This window comes from Pipistrellus hanaki, assembly GCF_964339955.1.
Source record: "Pipistrellus hanaki genome assembly, chromosome: 12".
NCBI lineage: Eukaryota > Metazoa > Chordata > Mammalia > Chiroptera > Vespertilionidae > Pipistrellus > Pipistrellus hanaki.
The window spans coordinates 16,868,731-16,887,730 of NC_140514.1; the positions used below are offsets into that span (position 1 = coordinate 16,868,731).

Consider the following 19,000-nt stretch of genomic DNA (forward strand, 5'->3'; position numbering starts at 1 on the left):
GGGACAAACAGAATGTGCAGTGTGCCACGAAGCCTGCATTACCCCTTCTCTGAACAACCCTCTACTTCTTTCCCCTCGGGATCAAAGCGTTAACTTAAAACTGGAATTTCCCCGCAAGATCGCTTTCAACGACCCTAATTCTGCTCTTTGCGTTTTCCAGCGTTTAGTCTGAAAGTCAACCACCAGCATTCTGCACGTTAAGAACCTTGGGCCTGAGGCCCCAGGTAGAATCCTGTAGGTTCAGGATTGGGTTTAGAAAGAGACTACAAGCCCCAAAATGCAATGTCACCTTCCAAAGACTACCATTCCCAACATGCAATGCAGCAACGGTTAGCAAAGGACAAGAACCCAAAGCACCGTTGGAAATTTTGCATTTCAGTGACCTTTGGGCAAAGAAGTGATTAGACAGGCCGTAGGGGGTATTTTTTGCAGGAGTGGTCACTCCCCAATCCAGGCCAGGAAGGGGAGGAGTCTGAGCCGTGTCCCACCCCTTTCCCAGTAAACTTCTGCCGCTCCCAGTTTGGCTGCAGGAGTTGGAAGAGCGGAGGGGTCCCTGCGCACAGCCTGAGCCTTCCCCATGGTGTCGGTGACCAGATCGGTGTTTGGAGAGCTGCCCTCCGGGGCAGGGACAGTGGAGAAGTTCCGGCTGCAGTCGGACCTGCTGGGCGTGGACATCCTCTCCTGGGGTTGCACCATCTCGGCCCTGGAGGTCAAAGACAGGCAGGGCAAAGCCTCGGATGTAGTGCTGGGCTTTGCCGACCTGGAAGGTGGGTGAAAACTCTGCCCCCGGTTGCAGTCGGGCCTCAGGCCCACCCCGCACACGGCAGGCAGGAGCAGGGACCCCGAGGGGAAGGACCTGAGCTTGAGACGTGCGGGTCAGGAAGGCTTGCATCCTGCTAACTCCCTGTGTTGTAGCCAGTGCTCGGAAAAAGACAGAATGAACAACTATAGGAGTTGGCCTCTGCTTATCCATTCAGGCTTTGCTTCGATTGATTTAAAAAGTCAGTAAGGGTAAGGGTAAGGGAAGAGAACACTCCAGCAGCCCTGGAGCGATCTTTGAACCGCCTGGTCTCAGTCACAGCTGAGGAGGAAAAGGCGGGCTGGAGGGGGTGTGGCTCCCAGCTCCGCCCTCTTGCCCTTTCTCAACAAGGAAAAGCAGAGACATGCGTTTTCTGCTAACTTTTTCCTGGATCAGATTCTCTTGGAGGCGTGGTTGTCTCAGAAATACCCAGGGGATGCAGACAGCTTCTCCACTTTGGTCTGGTGGGGTTAGTGCCCAACACACTCTGGCTGCTCAAGGACCATGCACAGAATGGAAGGTGGAAGGCCTACTCTAGAAATGAGGTCTTCTTCTAGCTAGGGTGGACTTTTATTCGGTTAGAATCCATGGGCAATTAAGATTATATATTACTGCCCTAACCGGTTTGGCTCAGTGGATGGAGCGTAGGCCTGCGGACTGGAGGGTCCCAGGTTCGATTCCGGTCAAGGGCATGTGCCTTGGTTGCGGGCACATCCCCAGTGGGAAGTGTGCAGGAGGCACATGTTTCTCTCTCATCGATGTTTCTAACTCTCTGTCCCTCTTCCTTCCTCTCTGTAAGGAATCAGTGATATATATATATATATATATATATATACATATATATATATATATATATATAAATAAATTATCAATATTTAATATGTAATCATATATTACTACATACATTCATGCATTTAAAAACTGTTAATTCAGTTACCTCATCCAATGAGACAGACGAGGTCCCCACCCTCATAGAGCTTGTAGTTTAGCTGGGGACATTTGCCAAATAATGGCATAAATAAATAATTACAACTGCAGTTCGATGGCAATAAAGGAGAGCAGGCATAGTGTTCTCTTGGTAGTGGAGACCGGACAGAAAAATGAGGTCTGAAATAAAGTTGGCAAAGGGACACTGTTGAGAGTTGATGTCCTCTGCCGTTGTAGAGGCGGAAACAAAATCTGCTTAGCGAGGAGGTTTGAGGTTTTCTTGTAGGTGTGTCTTTCCGCCCAGTTCTTTAGATGTGTAGCACGGCTCTGAGGTGGATGTCAACAGAAAACTCTTGAGAGAGTCTTGGGTTTCCCTTAGGAGACTGGAATTTGCTTCCCATTTCCTTGTCAAAATGTGTTCTAAGAACATCCCTGAGGATCCTATTCCTTGCCCTCTGGTTGTCTTCATCTGCGTTGGAGCTTCCACGGCTTGGTCTGGGGAGGGGGGAGGTCATCCTCGGCAGATCTATCCCAGGAGACTCAAGCGTAGGAAAGAACAGGGATGTGGGGGAATCAGCTCCGTATTCCCTTGAATTTCTGGAGGTGGGTGGTCACATCTGTCTTCAAAGTCAGAAGGCAAGAGGTACGGTTGACAAATGACCAAAGAGGATTCCTCATTTTGCTGAGTCACCCCTCTCTGTCACTATAGCATAACCATTTTCCAGGCTGAAACAAACCATAAAAAGCTTACTTGACTGGTGCGAAACTGCCCGTGGAGTCAAAGAATTGGGTACTTGCCCTTCAGTTGTAGAACCAGTAAAGCACTGGAGCCGATAAGCTAAGAGCACCTGTTTTTATCATCTCATTTCTATCTCGGCCTTATCACTATTCAGGAAGTCACTACCCTCCCTCCACACACACACACACACACACACACACACACACACGAGTTCATACCATTTTTAGTTCTGACGCACAAGGTGGCTTTCTGGGATTCGTATGAAATATGTGTCACGTTGACCTGGCACCGGGGAAGTGCTGGCATAGAAGTGCCGATTTTGTGAGGGCTTTTATACAACTGTCTCCATGGGTCTATGACTCGTGGAAGTCTGAGTGAAAGAAAATATTCCTAATTGTTCTTAAAAGGGAGGAAAAAAACCACACCTGATCCCTTGGATTGTATTGTATTGCCCTCCATGTTATTAAATAGAATTGTCTTAACCTGCATGCATCACAGGCTTCACAAAAAGCAGCAAGAGACATTTTTATTTCTATGCTGTCATTTAAATAATTTATGTTGAAAGAAAGTCAAGCTGTTTTCAAAAGAGAAGTTGGAAAAAAACCCTGAGAATATCAAGTAATACTTTCTAATCTATCCAGCCATCTTCAAGGTTATGCAGACAGCCCCGTTCCCTTCCCAAGGCCCTGTCCTTCCGTGTGTGTGTGTGTGTGTGTGTGTGTGTGTGTATTCTTTTAGTATTGCCAACAATAAGGAAGACTTCACAACAGGAAGCATAATTGTCTCAATCAGAATACAGTTATGGTTGCATAACAATATTTCGGCCAAGGTTGGACCACACGACAGTAGTATACCAACCATATAGCCTAGGTCAGTGGTTGGCAAACTGCTTAGTCAACAGAGCCCAATATCAACAGTACAATGATTGAAATTTCTTCTGAGAGCCGAAAACCGACTTCTGCGCGTGGGCCATGAAGTTTCAATTGCACTGTACGTGCATGCCTGCCCGCACATGGTATTTTGTGGGAGAGCCACATTCAAGTGTCCGAAGAGCCGCAGGTGGCTCTCGAGCCAAAGTTTGTCGACCACTGGCCTAGGTGTATAGTAAGCTATATTATCGGGGTTTGTGTAAGTGCATTCAGTAATGTCTGCACAAAGGTAAAATCTCTCAGTGTGTCCCCATCACTAAGCTGCGCTTAACAGACGTATGGAATTGCTCTCTGCTACTATTTGGATCCATTCTAGTGTATTAAAAGCCATGTTAAGAAATTGGCAACAGTGGTCGCCCTGAAGCAAAGACGCTGGATAGCTGGGGTACAGGGATAGGACGGAGACGTAACGTTCACTACATAGTCTAAGCATGTCCGAGCATGTAAGTGTTAAAGAAACAAACTGAGGCGAATAACTTAAAGCAATAAGATGTGACAGAGCCAGGGTTCTGAGCCACCGGGAAGAGCTGAGCGTGGGTAATTCCGTGAAACGTGGTCCTTTTGTAACTGCCAGATGGATGTGAATGAACCATCTCCAATTTCCCCAAGCAGATTACATAAACTGCTTGGATGATGGCCATGACCTGAGGTCAGAGCAGTTCAATTCCTCCTTGGGTCAATGAGATCTTTCTTCTGTAGAATTCTAAAGAGGTAAATCACATGGTCTTTTCGTTACAGGCTGGGAGAGTCAGTCACGCCTCCAGTGAGTTTTTCTGCCATTTTTTGGTATTTAAAATATTTTTTTTAACTGTTTTTCATCTGCATGTCCCGCCTGCAATCACTATGACTTCTTTCCAAACCTGTGATGAGAGCATTGGCTTATAAGCCACAGATACGAACAACCTACCCATAATATCGATGCAACTCCTTCCCCTCCATCTTCCCCCCACTTACCACCAGCCACCCAGCTATTACTGTCATGAGAGCCATTACGGAAAAACTAGAAAAAATAAATATAGTGTTTTTGGAAAACCTGAGCTCATCAGAGGGGGTACCCTGGAGGAAGGGAGACCGGTTTAGAGGCTGCAGTTTAATATTACAAATGCCCCAGAGTGCCCTTATGGGAGTATCGAGGATTCCTAGTTTAAACCTGCTTTGTCCTTGAGAGCTGTGTGACCTTGGGCCAGTTATTAAACCTCTCCAGACCTATTTCCTCCCCGAAACAAGCGGATAATGATGATTAAATGTGCTGTTGGCTGTGATGTATCTGACTGTGGTGAACAAGTAATAATTTTTATCTTCTTTCCTTCCTTTGCCCCCAAATATCTTCCCTCGCAGTACGTGAACTTTTTATTTCACTTTCTTAGTGCTGGGGGGGGGGGGGGGGAATAGCCTGGAGATTCATCTGGGATAGCCAGCAGCCATTGAAAAATATATAAAATATGTGGTAAGCTTACAATGCTCATCAATTAATGTTTGTTTTTCTCAAAAAGCCAAAGTGAATCAGTATGAGGGGGTTTTGACGGAGACTAGTGAGCGATTTTGTTTGCGACTTGAAGGTACTCTGGCTAAGGTTTGGGCTGTCGGAGGTAGATACAGCCAAACGATTTTTGAACAGAAATTCTGCTTTCTTTGCATTTTGCAGCTCCTGACAAACAAGCCAATGCTCCACATTATATATCATCAGGGAAACACAAAGTCAAACAAGACCTAATAGGATGGCCAAAGCTCAGACGCGGACAACACCAAATAGCAGCTAGGATGAGGGGCCGCAGGGGCTCTCATTCATTGCTGAAGGGAATGTAGAATGGCACAGCCACTTTGGGAGACAGTCTAGTAGTTTCTTATAAAACCAAACATACTCTAACCATATGACCCATCAGTCATGCCCCTTGGTATTTACTCAAAGAGCTAAAATTTTACGCCCACACAAAAACCTGCACATGGGATGTCTATAGTAGCTTATTCATAACTAGAGGCCTGATGCACGAAGATTTGTGCAAGAATGGGCCTTCCTTCCCCTGGCTGTGGCACCGCCTTAGCTCCAGCTGGAGCCACCTTTCCACCTTCCCATGCTGCCCAGAGGCCCGGAATGGCTGGGGCGGTGCGCCTGTGTCATCACCATAGCAATGACGCAAGTGTCCTGCCCCACCTCCGGCCGCTCAGCACCTGTGTATGCAAATTAACCCACCATCTTTGTTGAGTTAATTTGTATACTCACTCCTGATTGGCTGGTGGGTGTCACAAAGGTATGGTCCGTTTGCATCTTACTCTTTTAATTAGTGTGGATTGCCAAAATGTCCTTCAGTAGGTGAATGGATAAACTGGAGTATATTCAGATCATGAAATATTCAGTGCTAAGAAGAAATGAGCTATCAAGCCACAATAAAACAGGGAGGACTCTTAAATGCATATTACTAAGTGAAAGAAGCCCATCTGAAAAGGCTACATACTGTATGATTCCAACTATATGACAAGATCAGTAGTTGCCAGGGTCTAGGGGGATGGGAGGGATGGATAGGCAATGCACAGATTTGTAGAGCAGTGAAAATACTTTGTATGATATTATAATGGAGGATACATTTGTCCAAACTCATATAATATACAACGCTAAGAGTGAACACTATTGTCAGTGATGGACTTCAGTAATTTCTTGATGATGTGTCAATGTAGACTCATCAGTTATAATAAAGGTGCCACTCTGGTAGGGGATGCTGAGAATGGGGAGGCTACGCATGTGTGGGGCCAGGTGGCTGTTAGTCAGCGCATCCTCCCGGTGCCATGATTGTAGGTTCATCCCCGCCAGGGCACACGCACCAGTCAACCAGTGAATAAGTGGAACCGCCATTTGATGTTTCGCTCTCTGTTTCTATATCTCTGTCTAAAAACAGTCAAAAAACAAATTTTTTTTTAAATCAGTGGACCTGTCTGGTGATGAGGTCAGGATAGTTTCAGTGTCTTCTTTGCACTTTATAACGTTCTTTGAAAGTGTTTACCACTCGCCGAAACCGGTTTGGCTCAGTGGATAGAGCGTCGGCCTGTGGACTGAAAGGTCCCAGGTTTTATTCCAGTCAAGGTCATGTACCCTGGTTGCGGGCACATCCCCGGTAGGGGGTGTGCAAGAGGCAGCTGGTCGATGATTCTCTCTCATCGACGTTTCTAACTCTCTATCCCTCTCTCTTCCTCTCTGTAAAAAGTCAATAAAATATATTTTAAAAAATGAAAAAATAAAAAATAAAATAAAAGTGTTTACCACTCTAGGAAGGGCAAAGGTCATGGGTAGAGGACACCCTTTTCTGTGCTGCCCTGAGGGTGTGCCCAAGTGGATACTCGGCAGCTGCCCTCAGGAGAGAGTGGTGGACAGCAGTGTGAGCCTCGCCTTCAGGTGGAGTTTACAAAACTCTCATCCCTGTCCTTGCAGGGTACCTCCAGAAGCAGCCCTACTTTGGAGCCGTGGTGGGCAGGGTGGCCAACCGGATCGCCAAAGGAACATTCACCGTGGACGGGAAGGAGTATAAGCTGGCCATCAACAACGGGCCCAACAGTCTGCATGGAGGTATCCGAGGGTTTGATAAGGTGAGTCCGGGGGGCACTGGGTGGAGTCCTCACCTGGCTCACACTTCCCACAGTCCCTGCCGGCATCCCTCCTGCTTCCCAGGCGCAACCCTACGCCCTGGAGCAGGTGCGTGGGAAGGTGACTCAGGAAAGAGGCCACTCCCATGGTTTGGAGGAGCAGGTGCACTGGCTGTTTCAGGACCCGTCCTTGCCCAACTCCTCTGCCTATGAGAGGACAACGGCCCTGGCTTAGGAAGACAGGGAACTGCTTCCCGGTGTTGGACCAGGGAGTCGAGTTGACCTTAAGAACAGCAGGAACGAAGACTGAAATAATACCTGACCACTTACTGCACGAGGTATTTTTTTTTTAATATATTTTATTGATTTTGTACAGAGAGGAAGAGAGAGAGATAGAGAGTTAGAAACATCGATGAGAGTCATCGATCAGCTGCCTCCTGCACACCTCCTACTGGGGATATGCCCACAACCAAGGAACATGCCCTTGACCGGAATCGAACCCGGGACCTTTCGGTCCCCAAGCTGACACTCTATCCATTGAGCCAAACCGGTTTCGGCTGCACGAGGTATTTTCAGGTGTTATCTCTCACCCTCAGAGAACCCTGAATTATCCGCACACGAGAAACCTGAGGCTCCAAAGGCCACATACTCCTAGGTCAGGCTGCCTGGCCAGGAGCCCTCATTCCTTCACAACTGCTGCTCTCCACCTCGGCCACCCCTGCGGGTGCCCCCAAGCCAACACGCACCCCTGTGTCTGTGGTGAAGCTCTGCTGCATTCAGGCCTACCTTTCCATGCCCCCAAATTACGCCGCCTCCCCCCCCCCCGTTCACCCCAGTTCCCTCTTTCCACATTAAAACTCCCACTCCCTGCCGAGACCGGTGTGGCTCAGTGGATAGAGCATCGGTCTGCTAACAGAAAGGTCCCGGGTTTGATTCCGGTCAGGGCATGTACATTGGTTGTGGGCACATCCCCAGTGAGGGGTGTGCAGAAGGCAGTTGGTCGATGTTTCTCTCTCATCGACGTTTCTAGCTCTCTCCTTCCTCTCTGTAAAAAACCAATAAAACATATTTAAAAATAAAAAAACTCCCACTCCCCCAGAGAGACCGGGAAAAATGAGGAGAGGAAAGCAAATGGGCCCAACAGTTTCTCCCTGAGCAGGAGCGCCCGGACCCCTGCCCCCTCGCTGGGTGCGGCCTGCTGGTCAACCCCAAGACTCTCTTACGTCTCATTTCGGGCTGGGAGGGAGACCCTTTGGGAGCCATCTTGCCTTTCAAACACACCCCCAGGTGATGTCCTAGAGAAGAGCCAGGGAAGATAGAGAACATGTGCAGCTAGGGACCACCGTTTCCTTTCTGCCCCTGGCCACCATCTGTCCCGGAGAAGGAAGTTGGTTACCCTGCTACCCCCGTCCCACCAGCTTCCTGTCTGTGGCTCAGAGCCAGACTGCCGCCAGCTCCCTTTTCCTCGGCGATGGGCGTCCTCACTGGCTTATGCCCGGTCCGTGGGCACACCGCAACCAAGAAGTGAGGCCCAGCTCCGGGTGGACAGGGATCTTTTTGTTTTGTTTTGTTTTTTTTAATATATTTTATTGATTTTTTACAGAGAGGAAGGGAGAGGGAGAGAGAGTTAGAAACGTCGATGAGAGAGAAACATCGACCAGCTGCCTCTTGCACACCCCCTACCGGGGATGTGCCCGCAACCAATGTACATGCCCTTGACCGGAATCGAACCTGGAACCCTTCAATCCGCAGACTGACGCTCTACCACTGAGCCAAACCGGTTTCGGGCTAGACAGGGATCTTGAGCGGAGCCTCAGAACAGCACCTAGCTCCTGCTTGTTCCTGTTCCCTCTCCCCCATAGTGGTACACAGGGCATACATGTTGCTTAGCATGTGTGCCCTGTGTGAACGCAGCAAATGGCGAGGGTACCTGTATACGTATTCTTGAATGCAATGTGCCTGCTGGGCCCCTTCTGTGAACCAGGGCACACTATAGGATGGGGCTTTCTGAGGCTCACAGTACAGTGAGGGAGCGGGGCCCTGTATAAGCCTATCCTATAGACGCCAGTGGTGTGACAGAGGAACTGGGGATGGACAAATGCATAGCAGTGGGGGAGGTGGGATTTGAACTACTCTTGAAGGAAGGATAGCATTTCACTCACTGTGTTGATATTGGAGAGAATGGCCGTGCAAACAGCCCAGAGGGAAGTGGGGAAACACTTGGGATGTTATTATGGAAAGTTTCTGAATGTTATTATGGAAAGTTTTTGGGTTTGTTTGTTTTTCCTCCAATATATTTTATTGATTTTTTAAAGAAAGCAAGGGAGAGGGATAGTTAGAAACACCACCTGCCTGCTGCACACCTCCCATTGGGGATGTGCCTGCAACCAAGGTACATGCCCTTGACCGGCATACCTTTCAGTCCTCAGGCCAATGCTCTATCCACGGAGACAAACCGGTTAGGGCTGAACAGTAGGTTTTGATATAGTACCATGAGCAGTATCAGATGAACTTTATTTTCAGCTATGTTTGATCTCAACAGTTTCGGAATAATTGTTCTTTTGGAGGTATGTGTTTTCTGAAGATGAAATGTGAAGAACCTGACAGGATTGGAAATGGGATAAGTAGGCCTAAAGGTGCAAATCAGGAAATTTTCTGGAAATTTGGAAACGATAGGGCCAGGGAAATCCTTCCACAGATAGGAATCATACTTCCCACGGTATTATACTTATCTGATCATATTGGTTTACACACAAAAAAGTTTCCATTGTGTTCTTTCTCTAAAGGAGAAAAACAAGGTAGCAAATTAAGAACATTTCAAGTTTTTTATTCCTAAAATTTTCCATTTGGAAATTTCTTTTTTCCCCCTTTAATCACATATATGACGAGCTTTATGTGTTCAGCGTCTTGAAAATTCAGCCTTCCTGGGAGGTAATGAGGGTGTAGAATTAATTTGTTTCTAAGGTCAGTGAACGTGATTCAGATACCAGCTGCTTTCACCGTCGGTGAAGGCAGTCCTCCGCTCCCGCTGGGTTCGCCTTCCTGGCAAATGCAGTCACTGAGCGGTGCAGCCAGGAACGGGGGAGGGGAGGAGAGGGGAGGAGAAGGGGAGCCTGGGCTCATGGCCATTCCTCAGGCCTTGTTATCTTTCAAGTCCATTTGAAATGACAGCGCTTGGCCTCAACCCATAGAGATTTCTTTTTCATTTGAATTCTTTATTTCCTTTTCAGAAATCATATATTCATGGAGAGATTTGAACAAAACATCCACTGAAGCTAAGATGTGTTATAATGTAGACCCTGAATTTGAATCCTAGCTCTGTCACTAATTACATGTATGACTTGACACCCCTCAACCCCCCCCCCCCCCCACACACACACACACACTTTAAACAGTGGGCATGAAGTATTAAAGGTTTCTACTCTACTCCCCTGGGATGTAGGAGGTAGAAGTGAGCAAGTTAACTCCACTGAACTCACACAGTTTACTCATCTGTAAAATGGGAGTAATGATATTAATTGGAACCATGTGAAATTGCCACTGTCCAACTATTCTGACCTGCAAAGATGATAATTTTTTTGGTCCCACCAAACCCTTACCTTGTGAAATGATTTATGTAAAAGCACCAGGTCAGTGGCTGGTGAGCACTCAACAATGACAGTCTCATGTCTGCCAAAGTGTCTCCTGTACTCCCCTCACATGGGATTGAACCTGCAACCTGGGCATGTGCCCTGACTGGGAATCGAACCCCTGACCTCCAGGTTCACAGATGGATGTTCAACCACTGAATCACGCCAGCTGGACAAGGTCATTTTGAATACTATTAGCAGATAGCAGATAATCGCCATATGACACTCAGAATGTGCTGCTAAGATTTCAACAACAAAGAGTCTCAACGTAGGGGAAGAAAATATTGTAGACACATATGGATAAACTCGGGGGAAAAACGAATAGGAAAAGTGTAAGTAGGTAAGGAGAAAATTTATTTTCTCTCCAGTTCTGTTTAAAACAGAATTTTAGGATAACTAAAGTCTAGGCCAGGGGTCTTCAAACTACGGCCCGCGGGCCACATGCAGCCCCCAGGGGAGTCTGATCCTGCCCGCCAGGTTTTTTGGGCAGTGAGCACAGCCGAGGTGTTATAGTAGGAATTAGTAGTTCATATAGTCCGGCCCTCCAGCTCTCTGAGGGACCGTGATCTGTCCCCCACTTTAAAAAGTTTGAGAACCCCTGGTCTAGGCTATTATTTTCAACCTTATGGGTTGTATCATCGTCTCCCTTCCTGGAATCAGTTGTCTTTAATAGTGAAACGTGGTGTTTAGTTGGGATTGGAGTGACTAATCAGCTTTGAAAACACTTTTTTTTTTTTTAGGTCCTCTGGACCCCTCAGGTGCTGCCGAACGGCGTCCAGTTCTCCCGGGTCAGTCCGGATGGTGAGGAAGGCTACCCCGGGGAGCTGAAAGTCTGGGTGACATACACGCTGGATGGTGGGGAGCTTGTGATCAACTACCGCGCGCAGGCCAGCCAGACCACGCCCGTGAACCTGACCAACCACTCCTACTTCAACCTGGCCGGCCAGGTGAGTGACCGTGCCTCCTGTCTCCTGCGATGCACCTTGTGGAATGAGCTGGGGGAGTGACTGGAGAGACCGACCTGGCATGAAATTACCCTGGTGGGGAGGGGGGGCGGTCACCCCATGATGAGGATAGTCCCCAGCAAAGCATCTGTCTCATTGTAGGTGCTCAGTAAATGGGAGCTCTAGGGAAAGAGGATGAGTATGTTCTACTGCCCAGAGAACTATGTTTCCCATACGCTCAGGGAACTGACTGGCTATATATATATATATATATATATATATATATATATATATATATATATTTTATTGATTTTTTTTTTACAGAGAGGAAGGGAGAGAGATAGAAAGCTAGAAACATTGATGAGAGAGAAACATCAACCAGCTGCCTCCTGCACACCCTCCACCGGGGAGGTGCCCACAACCAAGGTACATGCCCCTGACAGGAATCGAACCCGGGACCTTTCAGTCCACAGGCTGACGCTCTATCCACTGAGCCAAACCAGTTTTGGCTAGCTGGCTATTTTAAGAATGCCCACTCATCTAGTAACATGTACTTACATTGGCTTCACCTACTTCACTCCTACACCCCTTCCCCTAAAAACTGACTTCCAAGAAGAGTGCTTTCTATCCTTGGCCTTCCGGAATGTGTTCTGCCTGCCCAAGCCCTTTAGATGTGCTGAGGGTATCTGTGTGCTCCTACTGTGCGGCCCCCCCTAAGTGTGGGGTAGAGACATTACAACCCCCATTAAGTAATTTCCAAATGGCCTCCTTCCCTCCTAATGCTAATAATTTAGCTTGTTGAGGAGGCAGTTGCGTGAGACGAAATACAAAAAGCTCAGCTAAATTCTGCAGATTATATCTATTACTTCCTGTTCATCTGAAGAACTCAGCAGCGCCTACTGTACTTGAATCGCTCGCTCTGGCCTGATTTTCTGTCGAGAGATGATGTTCGCAGCCAGCTAGTAATGGCTTGCATTTTCACACGCTTTTAGGAGTTTGCTGATGATCTGCTGATTTTTTTTTTCCTCTAGGATCTTTTCAGATAGCGTGAGTTAATTGGTCCTTATATACTTTCCAAAGTTCTCCCTTTAAAAGGAAGACATTTCTTCACTTGCTCTCTCCTTATCTTCAGGAACGTCCACCATCTTTCTTGAGATCTTTTTTTTTTTTTTTTTTTTTTTAAATATATTTTATTGATTTTTACAGAGAGGAAGGAAGAGGAATAGAGAGCTAGAAATGTCAATGAGAGAGAAACATTGACCAGCTGCCTCTTGCACACCCCCTACCGGGGATGTGCCCGCAACCAAGGTACATGCCCTTGATCAGAATCGAACCTGGGGCCTTTCAGTCCGCAGATTGATGCTCTATCCACTGAGCCAAACCAGTTTAGGCTTTCTTGAGATCTTAAAGACGCACCAAAACACAAAAGCAAGACAAACACACTCAGCCATAGAAGGCTCTGCAATAATGACCATAAAGGCCCTACTTTTCAAAATAAGTTCAGAAAGAAACTTGACAAAAATAGAACAAAGTATTCATGGTTTAAGGCAGGTAGCATATCATGGTGACTTTTTATTGTTTTCCACATTTTTATCTACTTAGACATTGGTTTATAAGCCGGGGTGGTCTAAAGGAATAGATTCAGGAATAGAGAGAGGAATGATGTGTGAAGTATCACCTCTGCCAATGTGTTCCCACGGAGGAGACGTCATGGAAATGTAAGATTCACTGAGGCTCTTCCTATGTACCTGGCAGAGAACCCTCCTGACCAGAATTTTACATCCTGCCCATCGCTGTAGTGACAAGTATTTCTGAATCTCTTAACAGAGGCTGAATGATTTCCCAGATAAAAGGCCCCACCAACCGTGTTTCCCCGAAAATAAGACATCCTCCAAAAATAAGACCTAACGCATGGAAAGATAAGACATCCCCTGAAAATAAGACCTAGCGTAACTTTGGGAGAAAAAATTAATATAAGACACTGTCTTATTTTCGGGGAAACAGGGTAGAAGGGTGGTCAGTGTCCCCTTCTGTCACTGTAAGTGCAGCTTGCATCCACAGCCACTAGCTCCAGGGTTAAAGATGGGCAGCCTCCTGCTCTCAGGTAAAAGTGGATGGTCAGTCACTAGGCCTGAGGTCAAGGACCCTCTGCATTTTCTTTTCCTTTTTTTTTTTTTTTAATATATTTTATTGATTTTTTTTTTACAGAGAGGAAGGAAGAGGGATAGAGAGTTAGAAACATGGATGAGAGAAAAACATCGATCAGCTGCCTCTTGCACACTCCCTACTGGGGATGTGCCCACAACCAAGGTACATGCCCTTGACCGGAATCAAACCTGGAACCCTTGAGTCCGCAGGCCGATGCTCTATCCACTGAGCCAAACCAGTGAGGGCCCCTCTGCATTTTGAAACTATCTCTTGCCCTACCCACGGACACATTATCTTATATCTTAAACCCTCCCCAGGGAAATAGGTCAAAGCTTGGTATTTAAGGTAATCAGCCCATCTTATATATTTTCTCCTTTTGTTTGTTTTCTTTGCTAGTAATTTAATAGGATGTTGTTTGTTCTACTTGGGGCCAAGCTCTGACTCATCGCTTCTAAGTCTGAGTGTTGGGGGCCTGGGAGGAAGGGGGAACTGTCTTTCAGAGTATGGGAAAGTTATGTGGGTTGTAGGTTGTTTGTGTTTTCTCCTTTTTCTGCTGTTCCTGCTTTTGTCTAACACAAAACTGGGAGAACATGTTTCTTGCTGAAACTTTACCTAAAGAGCAATGAAAGCAGGCCTAGGGGACCGGGAGGTGACAGGCAGTAACGCTGGTTCCAGATGGCTAGGGAGGTGGTCCTCAAGGACCCAGGTTCTGCTGTCTTTCTTTCTTCTTCTTTTTTTATTTTTTTATTTTTAAAAATATTTTATTGATTTTTTACAGAGAGGAAGGGAGAGGGATAGAGTTAGAAACATCAATGAGAGAAACACTGATCAGCTGCCTCCTGCACGCTCCCTACTGGGGATGTGCCCGCAACCAAGATACATGCCTTTGACTGGAATCGAACCTGGGACCCTTCAATACACAGGCCAACGCTCTATCCACTGAGCCAAACCGGTTAGGGCTGTTCTGTCTTTCTATTCTGCTTCTCCAGTGTTGTGGCCTTTGCCTTCAGGCTGTCCCCTCATGGTCAGAAGATGGTTGTCACAGCTCTAGAAACCACCTCTGCATAGAGTCACTTCCAGAGACAAAAAAGGACCTATTCCTTTTTCTTCATCTCTCTCGCGTTCCATTTTTAAGAACAAGGAAAACTTTCCCCAGAAACTCCCCTCTAGACTTTTCCTACATTTTGTTGGCCAAAAGTGTGCTCTGTGCCATGTTCAACCCAATCACCAACAAGGGAATTAGACCACACGGATTGGCTTAGACCAGTGGTCGGCAAACTCATTAGTCAACAGAGCCAAATATCAACAGTACAATGATTGAAATTTCTTTTGAGAGCCCAATTTTTTAAACTTAAACTTCTACTAATGCCACTTCTTCAAAATAGACTCGCCCAGGCCATGGTATTTTGTGGAAGGGCCACGCTCAAGGGGCCAAAGAACCGCACGTGGCTCGCGAGCCGCGGTTTCCCGACCACGGGCTTAGACCAATCAGGATTAGCCCTCTGGGGCCAGGGTAGAAGTCCTCCCCCTGAATGCTTTATCCTAGCACAGGGTAAAGCAACAGGCCAGGGTTCTCCCAGGGGAGGGGAGGGTGCTGGGAAGGCAGTTGCTATGGCTTGATTGGTTAGTAACCACTGGTGGCTGTGAGGAGCTGAATGAAGGCAGTGGTAGTGACAACGCACAAAAGAAGTCTTTAAGGCCCACGCAGGCCACAATGAACTCTGTACATGGTTAATGTTACAGGCCAGTCACGGCCAAGCCAAGTTCACCAAAACAAACACTGAGCTCAGAGATGGACCTCGAGTTCTGTTTGTGCATCAGCCCTACTTGCCAAGTTTTCATCCGCCTGGAAGGAAATGAAGCCAACAGAAATATTCCACCAGAGTGGGTCGTTGCATCATTCCCGGCCAGAGGAGTCACAGAGTGAAGCATGCTTCCCTCCGGGAAGGAATGCTGGTGCTGCTCGGTGACCCGGGAACCAGGAAGACTCAGTGCCTCATAAAGGTTTTTTCCTTCCCCTCCCTGGCTTCTTGCTAACACCTCAGACTCACCAGTGTATTTGGTGTGTGATTTTTGTAGTGAATCATTTTCTTTCTGCCTTGTTGTTAACAAACCAACAGAAAAAGGAAATCCCTGAGCACCTTTATTTGTCATAGAAAAAACTGGAACAACTCCACAGTCCGTCAACAGGAGAACAGGTGAACAAGCTGTGATGTCGTCACGTAATGGGATACTCCTCAGACCTGAGCTGAGCATCGAACAGGTAGAGCCAAGGACACAGTCTCAGATTCACCCCTCGGTCCCAGAGGCCTACGTGGGGCTGGCTGTACCCCTGAGCCAGGAGCGGATGGCAGTAGGGAGAGCCACACAGGCGATGACCCCTCTGGTCTACAGCTGCCCTAGGCCCCTCCCATCTCGGACCTGCCTTCCCAGGTCGGACCAGAGGCCAAGTAAGTGGCTACGATGGTGTAAGCAGATGGGAACGCTCTGACCCAGCCCGCCCTGCCACCGATCCCTGCCCTGCCCAGCATGTGCCTGCCAGCAGGCCACCAGAGATGTTCCTCAGAAACAGACCTTCTTAGTAGGTCAAGTAAAACACTTTCTGTTGTGTTTAGACATAGATTCTCAAGATCTCTAAAATCTTGCATGCTGGGCCAGAGGAAGGGTGACGTGCCCCACCCCTGGCGAGCCCGGAGGCGAGGCCGTGGCCGTCCAGCCCTGTGGGCTGCGGGTCACCCACCCTTGCTCTTCTGATTTTCCCGGCGTGTGAGGAAGGTGGAAAAACCCCTCTGCTAGTAAGTCGAAATCCAAACAGCATTCAGACTCCTGGTGTCTCCCTGACTTTGCACCGTTATACTTTCATTTAGTGAAGAACATGCATGCTGGGGTCAGGCTTGAAAGCTTCTCCCAAATGTATCAGCTGCTGTTTTGAGGCCCTGTCCACCCACACTTAAAGGAGCGTATCAGCCATCTCAGAGGCCAAGTGGGATGTCTAGCCGAAACCGGTCTGGCTCAGTGGATAGAGTATTGTCCTGTGGACTTAAAGGTCCCAGGTTCAATTCTGGTCAAGGGCATATACCTTGGTTGCACATCCCCAATGGGAGGTGTGCAGGAGGCAGCTGATCTATGTTTCTCTCTCATTGATGTTTCTAACTCTCTATCCCTCTCCCTTCCTCTCTGTAAAAAATCAATAATATATATATATTTTTAAAAGGGATGTCTAACGTTTCTGTCAATGCCTGGACACGTTTCTGCAAGAGAAGTTATAAAGCAAATAAATGAACAAGGTCTAAGCTTTAATAGGACTCCCTCTTCCTTCCCAGGGCTCCCCAAATATTTACGACCATGAAGTCACCATAGAAGCGGATGCCTTTTTGCCTGTGGACGAAAACCTGATTCCTACAGGTTGGTGAACTTTCACTTTGTATAGTAACCTAGAGCTAGGGGGCAGTTCGAGAAACACCGAAACGTCATTTACCTGAATTTATTTTCCCTGTTGGCCTACCAAAATGCCTGTGATTACCATGCTTAGTCATTTACTTTGGTTTAGGTTGGGTGACCATATTATTAGACAGAGAAACCAGGACCCTTTTGAGAGAGAAAGGAGGTGCTATTACTGACTGAGCCAGGGCAACATGCATACACGGGGACAGTCCCAAACACACGGGGTCCTGTGGCCATCCTAGCCGAGCCTTAGGTTCCAGAAGTTCTTTACTAAAATGTGAATCTGAAAAAGTAAGTAAGTAAAATGTACAACTGTTGCTTGTGAGCACCTTAGCAGAGATGAAGTTACCTGAACATTACCTCACCAATGCGGGGCCCTGTTAGAACACGTGGTTTTTGATGGAAGAGGGAAGGGTAGAATGAGCTATAGCCTGAGCAGGACAAATGCAGACACATTACCTCTGGGACACAGCTGGGGGTGGGGTGGGGGTAGAGAGGGTGGAACGGGGAGTGCGGAGTGTCAAAAGGGGAAGCGAGGTGCTGCCCAAATCAACCTCATGGATGTGTGTGTACACAAGGCTCATGTCGCCAGACCTGAGACTTTTAGGCACTGCCTTCCCCCTCCTACGCCGCACTGAAAAAGCACACCACTCGTGTGGCATTCTGTCAAAAAGGCATGGCCTCAGTCCAGCCAGGAGAAGACATCCCATGAGCCCAACCACAAGACAATGGAGCAGAACCCTGCAGCGGTATCAACATCATGGAAGTCAAAGGAAGACTGAAGGACGGTCCCAGAGGAGACACCGAGGAGATGTGACAACAAAATGCAGTGCGGGGTTCCGGCTTGGATCCCGAGGCTGAAAAGGGGCGTTAGGGAACTCCGGTGGCATTCCTGTGAGGTCTATAGTTTGGTTAACGGTTCTGTTCCCATACTAAACTTCTTAGTTGTGATCATGTACCACAGCCATGTAAGATAGTAACATTAGAGAAAGGTGGGTGGTGGATACACAAAGATATACAATTTTTACCACTAAAATTCTTTCAAAATTTAAAAACACACACATACACACACACAAGTCCAGGGCATTAAGCAAGACATTGCTTTAAGTTTACTGGGCACCGGCCTTACTTCAGGTGAGACCTTTTGTTCTACGTTGGCCTCTTTAAAACCATGGCTGTGTTAATGGCTGCAGGATCAAATGTGTGAGAGGGAAAAGGTAAGGATGTGAGCCTGCATACGAAACAGCAACTTCAGTTAACAGCAGGATTTAGGAACTCCCATAAATGCAGTGACTATGAAACTAATTAGAGCGAGAATGAGAAATCAGGATACATGGATCCAAATGTTTGGCATCACCGTGTCAAATGCTTTCCTGGCTCCAGGGCTGGCTTTGAAGGCTTCCTTATATTTGTCTTGGTGGCAGACCATCTTTTGGTGTTGACATAGCTCCGTAGACGGGCCTGAGTGAGCTGGCCCGTCTCGTCCTGGATGCAGAATCGATGTATTCGAACTGTACTTTGCGAACTGCACGTGGTGGCGGCTGTTCTGTGACTGATAAGGAAGAAAACGAGCTAAGCAGCTTATAAGTGGAGGCGATGAGCTGGGCGCGTCTTTATTTGAGTCGGCAGTGGTGTTTTGAGCACAAGGTCCTTGCTCTCAGGTGCCTGTCGGCCGTGCTGCGGTTTCAGACAGAGGGCCTCCATCTGCGAGGCTGAGGGCTCATTTCACCGCAAACCAGGAGCAAGGTTTGCAGCTGAGCTGTCAGGCTGGGCTTGCATGTTGGCAGTTAGTTTAGCTTTGCTTCTTCCAAGCAGTTGTTTTCCTCACTTAAAAACAAATTGCAGGCCATAAAGCATTTGCTGCTACT

The 19,000-nt window shown here is 47.4% G+C and overlaps 1 protein-coding gene across 1 annotated transcript in view; it reads left to right on the top strand.

The window, feature by feature from the left end:
- The first annotated feature begins 424 nt into the window (after positions 1-424).
- Positions 425-19,000, top strand: part of GALM (galactose mutarotase) — a 43,347-nt gene continuing 24,771 nt past the window's right edge. The window contains exons 1-4 of the mRNA XM_084901458.1: positions 425-767; positions 6,816-6,970; positions 11,337-11,543; positions 17,012-17,093. Of these exons, the coding sequence (XP_084757584.1) occupies positions 578-767; positions 6,816-6,970; positions 11,337-11,543; positions 17,012-17,093 (634 nt within the window). The 5' untranslated portion in view covers positions 425-577. The remainder of the gene's footprint in view (positions 768-6,815; positions 6,971-11,336; positions 11,544-17,011; positions 17,094-19,000) is intronic.